At 38.3% G+C, this 16,328-nt stretch overlaps 1 protein-coding gene across 1 annotated transcript; it reads right to left on the bottom strand.

The window, feature by feature from the left end:
- On the bottom strand, positions 11,150 to 14,388 carry LOC107642555 (ABC transporter G family member 14-like). The gene is given in 6 exon segments (XM_016345951.2): positions 11,150 to 11,998; positions 12,513 to 12,700; positions 12,804 to 12,986; positions 13,073 to 13,661; positions 13,663 to 13,869; positions 13,966 to 14,388. Coding segments are annotated over 6 exon segments (1,953 nt in total). The 5' UTR covers positions 14,107 to 14,388; the 3' UTR covers positions 11,150 to 11,353.

The following is a 16,328-nucleotide window of genomic DNA, read 5'->3' as shown; positions in this document are numbered from 1 at the left end:
ACTCTGAGCATAGACTTTATAGTCATCGACGTAGGGTCAGCGTATAATGCCCTAATCGGCAGAGCTACCCTTAATCGGCTCGGAGCGGTGGTATCCACTCCTCACCTCTGCATGAAATTCCCGACCTCGGCGGGGATAGCAACGGTGAGGGGAGATCAGAAGTTGGCAAGAAAATGCTACAATGAAAGCCTAAACCTGAGAGGGAAGAGCAAAGAAGTCCACACAATAGAGCTCGGTGGGGCCAGAGTTAAAGAAGAGCTGAGACCACAGCCCGGTGGAAAAACCGAGGAGGTTCAGGTCGGCGAAGAGGAAGGAAAAAACACTCACATAGGAGCCAACCTAGGGGAAACCCTAAGACAAGGGTTGACTAAGCTCCTAAGAGATAACTCCGATCTCTTCGCCTGGAAGGCCTCCGACATGCCTGGGATAGATCCCGAGCTCATGTGCCACAAGTTCTCAGTCTACCCGGGGTCCCGACCTGTACAGCAAAAAAGACGCAAGCTCGGCCCAGAGCGAGCCCTAGTAGTGAAAGAGCAAGTACAGGCGCTCCTGGAAGCTGGCTTCATCAGAGAAGTCAAATACCCAACATGGCTAACCAATGTAGTGCTAGTCAAAAAACCCAATGGCAAATGGAGAATGTGCGTCGACTACACCGACTTAAATAAGGCATGTCCCAAGGACCCTTATCCGCTCCCAAGCATTGATACCCTAGTAGATTCCAGCTCGGGGTATCAGTACTTGTCGTTCATGGACGCCTACTCGGGATATAACCAAATCCCGATGTACGAGCCGGACCAAGAGAAGACATCATTCATCACGCCCAGAGCCAACTTTTGCTACGTGGTCATGCCATTTGGATTAAAAAATGCAGGAGCCACATACCAGAGGTTGATGAATAAGGTGTTCGCCTCCCACCTCGGGAATCTAATGGAAGTATACGTCGACGACATGCTAGTAAAGACCAAGAAAGAAGTCGACCTCCTGTCAAACCTCTCACAAGTCTTTGACACCATAAGGCTGCATGGGATGAGACTAAATCCCGCAAAATGCGCCTTCGCGGTGGAGGCAGGGAAATTTCTGGGATTTATGCTAACACGAAGAGGGATCGAAGCCAATCCCGATAAGTGTAGAGCTATCCTGGAGATGAAAAGCCCGACTTGTTTGAGAGAGGTCCAGCAGCTCAACAGCCGACTTGCAGCTCTCTCCAGGTTTTTGGCAGGATCAGCACTAAGATCCCTTCCACTGTTCTCCCTATTGAGAAAGGGACGCCACTTTGAATGGACTCCTGAATGCGAGGAGGCGTTCCAGGAGTTCAAAAAGTTTTTGAGCCAACCTCCTATTTTGACCCGACCGGTAGCCGGAGAAGACCTCGTCCTTTATCTATCAGTGGCAGACAAGGCTGTTTCAGCAGCTTTGATAAGAGAAGACGAGAACGGCCAACACCCAGTCTATTTCATCAGTAAAGTTCTACAGGGCCCTGAGCTAAGGTACCACAAACTAGAGAAGTTTACCTACTCCTTAGTGGTAGCCTCACGAAGGCTACGGCCTTATTTTCAAGCTCACACAATAAAAGTCCGTACGAACCAGCCCATGAAGCAAATCCTCCAAAAGACGGATGTTGCAGGGAGAATGGTTCAATGGGCAATAGAGCTCTCCGAGTTCGACTTGAGATATGAAACTCGGACGGCGATTAAAGCCCAGTGCCTCACCGACTTCGTTGCAGAATACGCAGGAGATCAAGAGGAAAAACCAACTACATGGGAACTTTATGTAGATGGATCCTCCAACAAAACAGGAAGCGGTGCAGGCATAATACTGGTAGATGAAAGAGGAACCCAGATAGAGGTTTCTCTCAAGTTTGAATTTCCAGCTTCTAATAATCAGGCAGAATATGAAGCCTTAATCGCTGGATTAAAGCTAGCGGAGGAAGTCGGTGCTACAAAGGTGATGATATACAGCGACTCCCAAGTGGTGACCTCCCAAATAAGTGGAGAATATCAGGCAAAGGACCCAAACATGAAGAGGTACTTGGAAAAAACTTTGGAGCACCTTGGGCGCTTTACGGAAACCGAGGTAAAACACATAACTCGGGATCTAAACAGCAGAGCAGATGCCCTATCCAAGTTAGCAAGTACCAAGCCAGGAGGAAATAACAGAAGCCTGATTCAAGAAACTCTACAGGAACCTTCAGTGGCAAAAACAGAAGACAAACAAGAAGTCTTCGAAGTGGTCGGATTAAACCTCGGATGGATGAACCCCTTAGTCGAATACCTGAAATTCGACATCCTCCCCAAGGAGGAAAAAGAGGCCAAGAAAATCCGAAGGGAAGCACAACACTACACCTTGGTAAGAAATATCCTCTATAGAAGGGGGATATCAACACCATTATTAAAATGTGTACCGACCTCCAGAACCACCGAGGTATTAGAGGAAGTACATAGTGGAATCTGCGGGAACCATCTCGGAGCAAGGTCACTAGCCAGGAAAGTGATCCGAGCTGGATTCTACTGGCCAACCTTGCAAAAAGATGCCACAAACTTTGTGAAAAAATGCCAACCATATCAAATGCATGCAAATTTCCACGTGGCTCCCCCAGAGGAGCTCATTAGTATCACTTCTCCATGGCCCTTTGCAAAGTGGGGAATGGATTTGTTAGGTCCATTTCCTCAGGCGCCAGGACAAGTCAGGTACCTAATAGTGGGAATAGATTATTTCACAAAGTGGATAGAAGCAGAACCACTGGCCACCATCACTGCACAAAGAAGTCGGAGGTTCCTCTACAAAAATATCATCACAAGGTATGGGATACCTTATTCCATTACCACAGATATTGAAACCCAGTTCACCGACTCCACCTTTAGAAGCCTAGTAGCCAGTATGAACATCAAACACCAGTTCACCTCGGTGGAACACCCACAAGCCAATGGGCAAGCCGAGGCAGCCAACAAAGTCATACTGGCAGGGCTGAAGAAAAGATTACAAGATGCAAAAGGAGCTTGGGCTGAAGAGCTCCCGCAAGTACTATGGGCGTACAGAACAACCCCCCAAACCGCCACTGGAGAAACACCTTTCCGACTAGTTTATGGCGTAGAAGCCATGATCCCAATAGAGGTCAATGAGCAAAGCCCAAGAGTGATTTTTCATGACGAGATCGGGAATATACAGGGGCATAAAGAGGAGCTCGACTTGCTCCCCGAAGTCCGAGAAGAAGCCCAAATAAGAGAGGCAGCGTTGAAGCAAAGGATGACTACAAGATACAACAAAAAAGTCATTCGAAGGAGTTTTACCCCAGACGACTTGGTCTTGATCAGAAACGACGTTGGAGTCAACAAATCTGGGGAAGGAAAGCTCGCTGCTAATTGGAAAGGACCATACAAGATCAACGAGGTCTTAGGAAAGGGCTATTATAGGGTGACCAACTTTGACGGCACCGAGTTACCGAGATCATGGCATGCTTGTAATATGAAAAGGTACTACAGCTAAAAGCGAACTCTACTCCCTGATGTACTCTTTTCCCAACTCCATGATTTTTTCCCAAAATTAAAGGGTTTTTTCTGGAGAAGGGTTTTTAACGAGGCATCATAGTAGGGGCTAAGGGAAAATAGATTGTCAAAAGCCCTTAGTAGCAATAAGGTACCTCCTCAATTAATAAAGATCTTTTTCATCTTAATATCTCTTTTAGATTCCCCTTTTTTACTTTCTTTCTACGAAACGCGCCGACTTAAGCTCGACAAAATGTGAAAATCCCATGAATCGACCTAGATGGTCGTCAGGATAAAACGACGAGGTACAAGTCGGTGTAAAGAGGCTATAGAAGTTGATCATGATGAACTCGGAAGCAGTCCGACTCATAAATCGGAATGCAAAACCGAGTAAAACCAAAATGAATCGCAAAAATAGCCTAAGACCCGAAAGGCTCAATGAAACAAAATTGAGTACTAGGAATAACAAAAAGAGATAGGAAAAACTAAGGGATATAAGGCTGTCCTGAAGATCGAAAAGACTCAGAAAAACAGACAAGCCCAAAGAAAAGTTTTTTCAGAAAAGATCAAAATTCAAAAGAGTTACAAACAGAAAAGCATGCGCGCATAAAGTAACTCAAAACCCTTATCCAAAAAAGGGCATTTATTTAATCGCTAAATTAAACCCTTATCAAAAAGGGTATCATAAATTGTTTTGTTTACGGCCTTAAAAGGCCAAAAAATTGTTTCAACATCAAATAAATATAAAGAGTTTAAAAAAGAGGGGCCTACAGGTCGGGCCCCAATAGCCAAAGTCACTTTTTAGCAAGAGAAGTAGGAGGATCACCACCAGCAGAGTCAGGAGGAACGCCAGGAGCAGGAGCTGGAGAGGAAGTCGGAGGAATGGTAGAAGAACTCGGAGCGTCCTTAGAGCGAGGAGGGGACTCTATGATCCTCTGCCCCCGAGTCTTCAAATCTGACTCGGACTCCACCACGGGGACAGGAGGATCCACGATGGCACCATCAATGACAATTTTATCAGGATCCAAAGGAAAAAGGTCCAAGTCAGGAGCGATGACTCCGACCTGCTCCTTAAAGATCCTCCAAGCTTCATCAGCACCATCAGCAATAGAGTCCTCCAACTCGGTATAGGCCTTCCGAGCATTCAGCAAGTCATTCTTCACAGACACAAGATCATCAAATAAACTGTTGTAGCTGGCTTGTGCTGCCTTCCTCAAATCCACCTCCATGTTGCATTGGGCTTGCAACTTCTTCTCCTTCTCCCGGAGGCTATCCCTCTCCTCCTTCAGCTTGGTGACTTCCCCCTTCAACTCCCTCTCGTGCTCCTGATATATGCGAAGCCTACCTTCCAGCTCTTCGACCTTCGAGGTCATCCCTAAAGAGTTGAGAGGAGTCTTCTCAAATATATCCAAGAGTTTGCCACAAACCCCCGCTGTCTTGAGACTCTCCTCAACCACAGTAGTGAGGTAATGCCGAACAGAAACATCATCCATGCTTATACGAGCATGGGGAAAGATGTTCTTTCGGACGAACGCAAGAGCGTCCGCCTCACCAGAAGCACCAGACTCTAAAGTCTTGCGCTTCTTCTTCTCCGGTTCAGGAGTGGGTCGAGCGGAGGGGGTGGCAAAGAAGAAACAGAAGAAGAAATCACCATAGGTTGGGAGGGAGTCCCAACATTCCGAGGAGGAGGAGGAGGAGAAGCAACCGCCCTAGCACCACCGGACCTGGCGCGAGACCTTGCTTTGGCCTCCTGGACCCTTTGAAAGGACTCCTGGGCATTTATTTTTGCCATCTCTGAAAAAAGCAACAATTGATGGATTAGACAAGTCGGAAGAATTAGTCAGACAAGTCAGAAAAACTAAGTAAACAAATGAAAGCTACCTAGTTGCGCCTGGACAAAACTCGGAGACCACTGGAGAAACTTTTTCGTGTCCAAGTATGGAGACCTCCCCCAAACTTCTCGGAGGAACCCTACAATGGCTGCCTCCACATCATCCAGGTCGTCATACTTTTCACAAGGGGAGGCCTCCAACCAGTATAAAGGAAAGCGGGGGGAAGAGTTACCATCCACGAAAAAGGGGTGGTGACCCTCTACAGCTTGCACTTTGAAAAAATAGTTTTTGAAGTCGTGGAAGGATTCGTCAAAAAGGGTGAAAATTCTCCGACCTTGTATGGCTCGGAACGACACCCACTGTTGTTTATTGTTTAGCCCACTGAAGGGCTTTGTCATATGAAAAAGATGGAAAAAAATCTTTAAAGAGGTCGGGAACTCTAAAGCCTGGCTGATGAATTGATAAATTTTCAAAAAACCCCAAGAGTTGGGATGAAGCTGGGTAGGAGCGACTCGGCAATGACGTAAAACAGACATCTCAAAGTCTGAAAAAGGAAGAAAAACACCCAAACGGGTGATCATACACTCATACATAAAGAAAAAATGGGAGGCCGCCTCACTAGCCCTCCCAAAGCAAACCCGGTCTTCTGGACCCGGGGCCACCAACTCATACTTCGGCTCATCCTCCTCAGAAGAACAAATTCTGTGGCGAGTACGAAGATGGGTGATAAACTCAGAATCGACTGAGGGTTCCTCCCCTAGGACCGTGACATCAACCCATTGAGAGAGAGCATCTACAGAAGCTATTTCTTTTTTTTAAAAAAAGGGGTGACAAAAACCTACAAGGGAAAAAGAAAAATCACTAACACGGTCTCTAAAGGGAGGGAGACGCGAAACTAAAGTCTACAAATCAAACTTATCTACAAAGGCATGTTAAAAAACTAACCTTTATCTGGAAATGAGGGTTGGGAGCAAAGCCTTCGAAAGCGCAAAGAGTGCAGTACGAACAAATGCAAGGAAAATTTGAAAGATCGCAGAAACGAAACAATGAAAGAGAGGGAAAGTATTTATAAGAACGTTAGGGGCATAATGGTAAAAATGGGGCAGTCATTAATGAAGGCGCTACGACGCTTGATTAGACGTAACTGTCAGAACCAAAAGGTCACGAAAAGTCACATCGATTTTCAACCATCACGTCGGTCCTCCTACAAATCGGCTACGACCCCGAGTAGAATACTCGAACCCAAATCTTAAAAAGAAAATGGGCTCGAGTAGGGGCACTGTTCATACCCTGGCCCAATAATAAAGGCCCAGATCCAAGCAAAAGAAGCCCAACCCAAAGGGTTGGCCTTCACCCAGTACCAACCTTCATCCTAGGAAGTCGGTACTCAACACGACCTGCTCCAAAGAAGTCGGATACGAGGGTTAGCTGGCAGATAACACTCATTCGAATGAGTAACTGCCCCTAGAATCTCTCTAACCACTTCCTAGAGCCATATCTTAACCTCCCTAAGATATGGGAGCGGTTATCCACCTAAAATGGTGGCACTACTTCAGCGGTGGTTATTGGTTCACCACTATAAATACACTGACACCACTCAGGTATCTCTAAGTCCTAATACTCTCTAGACCTGCTCACGCTCTTGCTAACTTAGGCATCGGAGTGTCTTTGCAGGTACCACCCCCCATTCTTACACACGCACAAGTCGGACGGAGGGCACCGAGTTGCAGATCCATTCGAAAGCCACCTCCTTCGTACGTTTGGGCCAACCAACGCCATCCAACCCATTAATCTCCGGTTACCCATCGTAACAAATGTGTATACACTAATTACAACTAAACAAAAGAATAGGAGATATCTAACAATATTACATGTGGTCATGTAGACCAAGATTTTTCTCCTACTCATTGCAATGGTGTTGCAGATTTTTTGGCCAACTTTGCATTTAATTTAAGTTTTGGTGAGCATGATTTGAGAAGCAATACTTGTAAAGAAAAAAAAAAGTTCTGAATTTAGATATCAAATTCTCAATTTAACTTTGGACTATACCTCAAGTAAATTTCACTCTTATTGTGAACTACTATGAAATTTTACTATTATTTTTATTATAGACCTGGTGTCTCATTTAATCACAACTAACAATTTACTTGAGCATACTTGGTAATGGAAATAGGGTATTATTTCATTTAGAGGAAAACAAAGATCAATTGTTACATAATAAAACTTTCATTATGAACTTCAATTATTGTCAAAACTCATAAACCAAGTAGGCAACTATCACAAGCAGCAGAGAATGTCAATATTGTTAGTTTAGTTACAATTAAGAATATTGTTAGTTTGGTGTGTAGAAATTAGGTACATGTCATTTGACTTTCTTGATTTTTTTTTCTCTTTTATTCTTTATGGAGAAGCAAGCAAGACTTTTATGTTGGCCTTTTATTTTGAATGAATGAAATTCAATGATGCTATGCTAGCAGCACTTTGGACATTTGCAATGTGCTGGGAATATAGCATCACTGCCATGGACAAGTCCATACCACTCAAAATTCCACTCACATGTTACAATGTTTCAAATTCAATTCCATGGTTTTTCCCACTGGATTTTATTTCATCAATCTAGAAAAGCCTACAAATGTTGAACTCTCCTAGTGGTATCTAGTTCCTATGAAAAATATTTTGGAATCCTTTTGTTATCAACTTTGACAAAAATTTCTTGTGTTAGTATCAATGAACTATATCATGGATTCATGGTTAACTAAATGCTAATAAACAACATCTGTTAAGGATATGATTCATTTCTTTCATAAGTTAAGATTCCTCAAATTAGTTTATTCTTTGTAGTTATAATGTTGGGAAACATACAGCATATTTTACTGCCATCATGACCCTTTTTCTTTTTATTTTTCATATTTTTGGTCAAATATGTATGCTAAGGTCAGTGGCATGCATTGTTCTAGGACCTAATCTTCCTAAGAGTATAAGATTCATTTGGTTGTTTGGACATCTCAACGTGGGGTTTGTACAATAAACTTTAGGCCTCTAATGGATGATATTCAAAACAAGGGAATGTTCCTTTTCTGTTATGAAACATCGATTTGAGGCTATTTTTTTTAGTAATGGGATGTTTTTCACTATTATGAATTGTTGTCGTGATTTTAATGGATATGGAGACATTTTTTTTTAAATAACAATTCACAAATCGGAGGCTCAGAATTATGGAGGAGAGAAAACATAGGGTTCGATTTGGGGCTTGGTGAATTCAAATCCGGACAAATCGAAAATCGAACCCTAGGTATTGTGTGTTCTTCCACACTCCTGAATAACACACAAAATTCCAATAACAGTGGATAATACCACTATTTTCTCAATATGAAAATTAAAAAGCGTTTGATTTGAACCAATCGTTTTCTTAATATTTAATATTTAGAGTATTTTTGTATCTAAAGGACATTTTACCATTTTATCTATAAAAAATTATCGCTTTTTGAAATAATTTTAACGGTTTTACACTTCTAATATTTGAGTTTATGAATAGTAACTATAATATATAATAATTCTAATGTCACAGAACCACTTCTCTCAAAAACTTAAACAAATATGATGAGACATATAAATGTGTTATATCTTTAACATCTAAAAAACAAATGTCATTTTTAATTAATTAATTATACAATCATTTCCGTAATGCAAAGGAGCATGCCAAGGGTAATGCACTTTTTTTTTTTTCTTGTTTCGCAGGAGTTGTTAAATGAAAAAATACATTTGACTCAGAAGGTACTTAACCATCCAGTAATTTTTTTTTTTTTTTATTTTAGCATTATTATACTGAAATTGCCAAATGCTTCAGTACCTTCTAAGTTAAATGCGCTTTTTTCATCTAATGACACTTGTGTGATGCAAATTTTTTTTTTTTCAAATGCCACCATTATAAAAACAATGACACATAGGTAAATAATTTGAAAAGAGTAATAGTTTGATAATAAGTTTGCATAAAGATAGTAGAAAAATGAGCAATGTCAAGTTCATAATCATGTTTTAATTTATGAAGTCACTCTTCTTTTTAACTACTTTTCTGTAGTAATGATTCTTTACTACTTCCTTATTGATCTCATAAGAGTAAACCATATACTACATGTTTGAAATTTTCATCTTTATTTTACTCTGATATTGATAATGTTCCCTGTTTGAAATGTTACTGTGGTTATAGTCCTTTTCTCTCAAATTCAAAGTGATTTAGAGTGGATAAAGCACTATGCTGAAGTAGAGTGTGACACGGATCTTTTATATGTCATTTCTTATTTTACATCAATTATCAACATTATGATTTCATTGGTCTTAAAAGGGTACACAGAAAACACATTGCTATATCCACCCACCACTTTCTATCACCAATTATTTTAGTGCTATTTCTTCATTATTTTTGGGTTAATTAAGCTTAGCTTATTCCAACTGCCATCATCTTGGCATTATTTGATGATGGATGTGACTTGGTTGCTTCAAGTGTTAATAATGCCCATTCTAATTAAAATATCATAAGTGAAAATTCAACCAAAGTTTGTGATGATATTCTTCAGTCAATCGGATAACCAAATATCATGGTTCTGAGAACCATATCAATTTACTGGTTTGACCCAGTCAACTAAATCGGTCACTAATCGATTTGGTTCAAGATAAAAACCTCTTGGCAACAAATTAGTTAAAAAATAAAAAAAATCAGTCAAAAAACGAATTAATCACTCAAACCGATTTAAAATAGTAAATTACAAAAGACATTAATTTTTTTTTAAAAGTATATACTTTATACATAAATATATTATTTTGTTATATTTAATTTAATTTTGGTTAAACCTTTGAATGTATAATTTCACCAATTCATTGATCGGTTTGATATTCAGAACCTTGCTAATATTAAAAACTTCTTGTTATAACATTACTCATGTCTTTTGGAGAATTCAATTTTTTTTGTGACAGAAAAGAAAACAAACAACAACTAAAAAAGAAAAAATAAACAAAAAACTGTTTCCAAGGCAATAGAAAGTTTCACTTGGCGAGAAAGGGTCTTCATTGCAGTTTTTGTCATGATATCTGCTACTGTATTTGTATCTCTCAAGACCAACCGAAAATTAGCACGTCATTTTTAAGATATGATATTTCGGATTTTCAACACTAAAGAATCAATAAAACCAGATCAATTTTGTAAATTATTAACAATAATAAAGGCCTCCACACAGTCTGTCTCACATATAATATCGCTATTTGCTATTATGTAAGAACCAACTCATCAAATCAGGTTGATCTGAGATCTCCAAAGCTTGCCAAACTAACTGGACTTTTGGACAATTCTGAATGCAATGTAAAACCGATTCCTGACCTGAAAAACATCATGGATAGCTATCCATGTGCGAAATGCCCCGCCTAAAACGAAATGCAGCAGTAGAAAAAGTCTCCCGAAGACATAGCCAGGCCAAGAATTTGTGTTTTTCCGAGACATGTTAATGCTAAAACCAAAGCCAATTCCCTCTGTCCTCCCAACTAAACATCTTCTTACCGAGCCACAAATGTAATCTCTCTAGTCACAAATTATGCAGGAAAACATGAAACGAGTAAATTATGGCTTTTAAGGCCTCAAAAATGGTCCACAGGAGAGTTATTTTTTCAGATGAAGACACTCTTGAGAGACTTAACATCTTGCTGATATATTTGACCTTTTTTCTTTCTCTCTTACATATTAGATTTTGTGTGTGATATTATTATCATTACTTCTTATCAAGTGGCATATCCCTTATGTTTAGGCACATGAATGAAACTCATTCTAAAGTAACAACACCTTGGTAGTATTATAGAAAAATCTTGCTACTTATCTCTCAATCCTTGAGGGAGATTTTGATACATATATATTTATATTTGATTTGATTACATGAAGTAACATGAAAAGCCTAATATAATTCTAGTTATTATTAGTAGTAATATTATTGCTCAGTTTGAATTAGTACAAAAACCTTTCTTGAAATTCTTCTTCTCCTTGCTATGTGTATGAATCTACCTTACTCTATTGAGTGCTAAATAAGCAATTAGTCTATAACCAACCAACATAAGTGCCATAATGCAAACATCAACCCAAAGATGATTCAATCCCATTGATTTGATTGGTGGAAAATCAGCAACCTTGCACATCACACTCTTTGAGCATTCATAGTAATCATCTTGAGTGTATTGAACACCAAGAAGAAGCTTGTAACAGTAGTAGCTATAGCTCAAGTACTTTAGCCACACTATAAAAGGTGGAATCTGTTGAACATAGTATCCACCAGCAATGAGGAACACAAGGGTTGTGACAGAAGCTAGAGTGGTTGCTTGTTTGATCTCCATTAATATAGCACCAAATGCTAAGCCTAAGCTTTGAGAAACAAGGACACTGTAGAGAACAACAAGAAGAGAAAGGATGAATGTAACAGGATCAGGTTTGAGTCCTCCCATCCAATAGATTATGAACACAAATGCAGTCAGAAGTGCAAGCTCCAATGGCAAGTCTCCTATTGTTCTTGCTAAGAAGTAGGAAGAGAGCCTGTACATTCCTGAAGATCTTTCCTTTATCAGCATTCTCCTCTCTTGTGGGAATGTGAATACTGCATTGTATAGAGGGTAGAATCCCCAGAAAACTGAGAAGAAAAACAGCAATGCTACCTGCATTTTCACCACACAATAACCCCATGTTATCCCCTCTTAAGGGCTTTAAAACAACATAGTCAAAGTTTCAAACTTTAGATTTCTTGGACTGTTTCTAATCCATATCACAGAAACTGCATAGAAATTTAAGTACTTTTTACTATGGTTGTCTACACCTAATAACTTACTTCTAGTTTATAACTTTGATTTACAAAGTTGATACCTTTTGAAAAGTATAAAACTAGATTAACAACTTTTAAAGCGTTCAAATATCAATTTTGAGATAACAAAGTAAATGTGGTTCAATCAATCAATACTAATCTTGATTAGTTTCAGAATTTTAGATATTTCAAGATGTGATGTTTGACAAGGGAAATTGAAAAGGAAAAGAAAATAAATTTCATTCATATTTTAAAGGTCAATTACATTCCATAACCTTTTTTTCTGTTTAAAGTTAAATGATGTTATTATCAGATATAACAAAAGTAGAAAAGAAGATAAACTTGATAACTGAATGCAAAAATTTTCTTACCCGATCTTCAATGTGTGATTCTGGGGTATGCCACCACAAGAGTCCACCAAGAAAAGCAACACTTATGACTTGGAATATTCTCAGCCTATTGAATGCTTCAAACCTTCTCTCCCTCACTCCCCTCTGCAATAGTACTTTAAACTGATGCCACCAACTTGTGCACCATTGCTCCTGATTTATCTGATTCCCTGCATCAAATTTTCATCAACAGAAAGAAGGATTAAGACCATTGATGAGCAATATCTTTTTCACTGAAAACTAAAAAAGGGTAGTTGGAATAGAAAGACCTACTTGCACAAGCATCTTTGATCATCATGTTGTTGTAGTTGTTCACCTCAACACTGCACAGCTCAGCTTTCAGCTTTGTTGCTATGTTCTTATCATAAGCTGATATTAGTGCTTCTCTAACTTGCTTCCTTTCTTGTTCTAATCCCTCACTTTGTTCACTTGCATGCTTTGAATCTGGAGCAATCCCTGAATCAAAGTTTTCCATTGTTATCATCACATTATTGTTATTCTTAAACTTAGTATATATATATATGAAAATATTGATTAATTACCATTGGCAAGATCAAGCAAGAGATCAGAAGGATTAACAGTGACAGAAGTAGAGAATCCAAGTGAAGAGAAATAGTCCAAAGCAGTGGAAGCAGGACCATAGTAAATAGGAGAGCCTTCAGAGAGCAACACAACCTTGTCAAACATGTAGTATAGCCTGCTAGATGGCTGGTGAATGGTGGTTATAACGGTTCTTCCGCCGCCGGCGAGTCTCTTAATAGTGTTCAAGATCCTCTGAGCAGTTGTGGAATCCAAACCAGAAGTAGGCTCATCAAGAAGCAACAAGCTAGGATTAATAAGCATTTCTTGTCCAATACTAACTCTCTGCTTTTCTCCACCGGAAATTCCTCTGAACAAAGGTCCTCCAATCATGCTGCTCCTACACCTTGTTAATCCCAATTCACTGATCACTCTCTCAACATGATGAACCTTCTCATCTCTTGTTAAAGTCTTTGGAAGCCTTAGAAGTGCAGTGAAGAATAGTGTTTCAGTAACAGTTAGGTGAGGATATAGAACATCATCTTGTGCTACAAAACCTGTTCTTCTCTTGATTGAACCTGAGAATGGATTGTTGTTGTATGTTATCTTGCCAGGAGAGTTTTCCGGTGAGACGGCCTCCGAGAGCTGTAAGGAGTGTGGTTTTGCCACTCCCTGAAGGGCCAAGCATGGCAAGAATCTCACCAGGGCAAACACAACCACTGATTCCATTCAGAATTGTTTTCTCTTTGCAGCTCCATTTGTTGCTTCCCCAACATCCTCCTTTCTGTTCTAGTTTCACTTTGTACACCAATTCCTCAAACTGAAAAATCAACCAAAAAACACAAAGTAACTTTGCAACACTGATATACATGCCATGAATGAGTAACAATAACTAGTATTTATATTAGTGTGTTACCTTCAAAGTTATGGGGAACATAGTGAGTTTTTGTATGGATTGTTGTTCATTGGTATTATTATTCTCTAAGGCTGCTTCCATAGAGTGACTACTACTACTAGTGTTGTATTCTGGTTTTGGTGCTATGCAGTTTTGTGGCATGGCTAATGATGGTTAAAGAATATAAAAGAAGGTGATGATATGATAGAGATTTATGGTGGTGAATGATGAAATATAATGGAGGGGTTTTGAGAGAAGTTAAGAAGTTCCTTTTAACTTCTTGTCAATGTGTTATGTGAGGAGAAAGAAAGCACATAAATATATAGCACAGGCTTAGGATCTTCACTGTGTTCAAATACAGTATTTTAGGCCTTCCTTTGGATTGTGGAATCCCACCTTTATTTATTTATTTACCTCACATTATTCTTTATCATGACCAAGCTCTCACCCCAAAACCTCTAGAAATTCTGCTTTTTTTTTTTTTATTAACACTACATTTAGGTTTGTGAGATCTTAACTTTAATGGTGACATCACTGTTTTCTCTTAATCATCTGCTACTTTTTTAGTAAGACTGTTTAAAATTGACATATGCAACTCATAGACATTAAAATTAGAATGCTAATAACCATAATGCTTATTACAATAATGTTATTACATGCAGACCAAATAATATAAACAGTAATTTGATGCAAATTAAAACCAACCTCCACTTCCACTTATATTTTAAAATCCAAAAGGGTAGGTTCAAAATTCAAGGTACAAAGAAAACAAAGACTAGAAATGGCACAAGTAGACAAGAAGAAAGGAAATGGTAAAACAGCATCATATGATTTTTGTTTTGTATTTTATGCAATACAGATAGATAGATAGATTTAATATGGCATGTAAGATTTGATTTGAAACCTATAAAAAGAGAATGCTAGTACTACCTGATCTGACAATAAAAATTAGTGGTAGCAGCAATGCACCTATTAATGTCTATGCCCACATTACCATAATTGATATAAGAAAGTGGTCTCTTTATGAACATGCCTAGCTAGTGATATACACCTGAGAGAGAGAGAGAGAGAGAGAGAGATTTTGAGCTTTCTGATGTTAGATTTCTTCTACTTTAATTTTTGAGGTTTGATTATTAATGCATTGTTCATACTATGTCGTAGGCATGTGAGAAAACAGAAAGCACTATTTGAATAATGTAAAACTGCAGGGTCACTCACCATAATGCCTTTCTTATTTAACACCATGTTAACAAGAATACAAAACATGCAGAGCGTATATATATATAAACATATATCTTTCTACATATCTATCATTGTTAAACCTTCTTAGTTCTTAGTTTAACCATTTCTGGAGGTTATCTTTCCATTTTCTTTTGGAAGCTGATATATTCTCTCTGTCCAATAATAATTGATCTTAAGATGTAATTAAGATTAATGTAAAGTTGAGCCTAAACAAGACTAATGTGAAAAACCAGACCTAATAACAATATCCAATGTCTATAAAGGAAAAAGCATCTTCATAGCTGTTATGATGAGAATCTGATTACCAATATATCCTCAAACTTAAAAAGGAAATCTTTATATATATAGGCACTAAACTATAGGTGTTCTGAGATTTTTATCATTTGATTTCCTTCATTCATATATAAATATAGATGTACTATGAGAGCAGAAAATGGTATATTAGTGCTAGTGGTTAATGACATGTCTCTGCATGCATTTTTCACTTTCTTGTTCAGGTTGTTTCTTACCCTTCAAAAGAATTCTATGTTTGTTAAAGACACACTGATTGAAGTGGAGTGAGTGAGTGAGAGAGAATATCTTTGAGGATCCTGACATCTGTATGGTTCATTTGTCATTGTTCATAACAGGAAAATGCAAATTTATCTATAAATAGTAATGGAACTCATGAACACCTTTTTCATATATTTGAATGAATGAATGGATGAGAATTCAGAAACTTGTTTATTAGTATATAATTTAGATTTGGATTTTTTTTTTATGAACGAATATTGTTACTAAATTTGTAGAAAATATGAGCATTGTTCATGATTTTTTTTTAAGTGAATTTTTTCTATTATAAAAAGAATAATCTTTATTTTCGTTAAAAGGTACAATATCCGGTAGCATTATTTATCAAAAACTCCACTAATTTGATTTGAATTATAGAGATTTTAAAAGAAATTTTAGATTTTTCATTCTAATAATCTAGTCTAAAACATTTAGTACAGTCCAAATATTTGTTATTTTAACCAATTCTTCGTTATTCATAGACACAAAATTAAAGGAAGTATACAATTACATATTGTCATTTCAATAAAAAAAATAGTTATTTTTTGAATTTTCATTAAAAAAATCCAGTTAAATATTATTATTATTATTAT

This window comes from Arachis ipaensis, chromosome B05, assembly GCF_000816755.2.
Source record: "Arachis ipaensis cultivar K30076 chromosome B05, Araip1.1, whole genome shotgun sequence".
NCBI classification, from domain to species: domain Eukaryota; kingdom Viridiplantae; phylum Streptophyta; class Magnoliopsida; order Fabales; family Fabaceae; genus Arachis; species Arachis ipaensis.
This window is presented reverse-complemented; position numbering and strand designations above follow the sequence as displayed.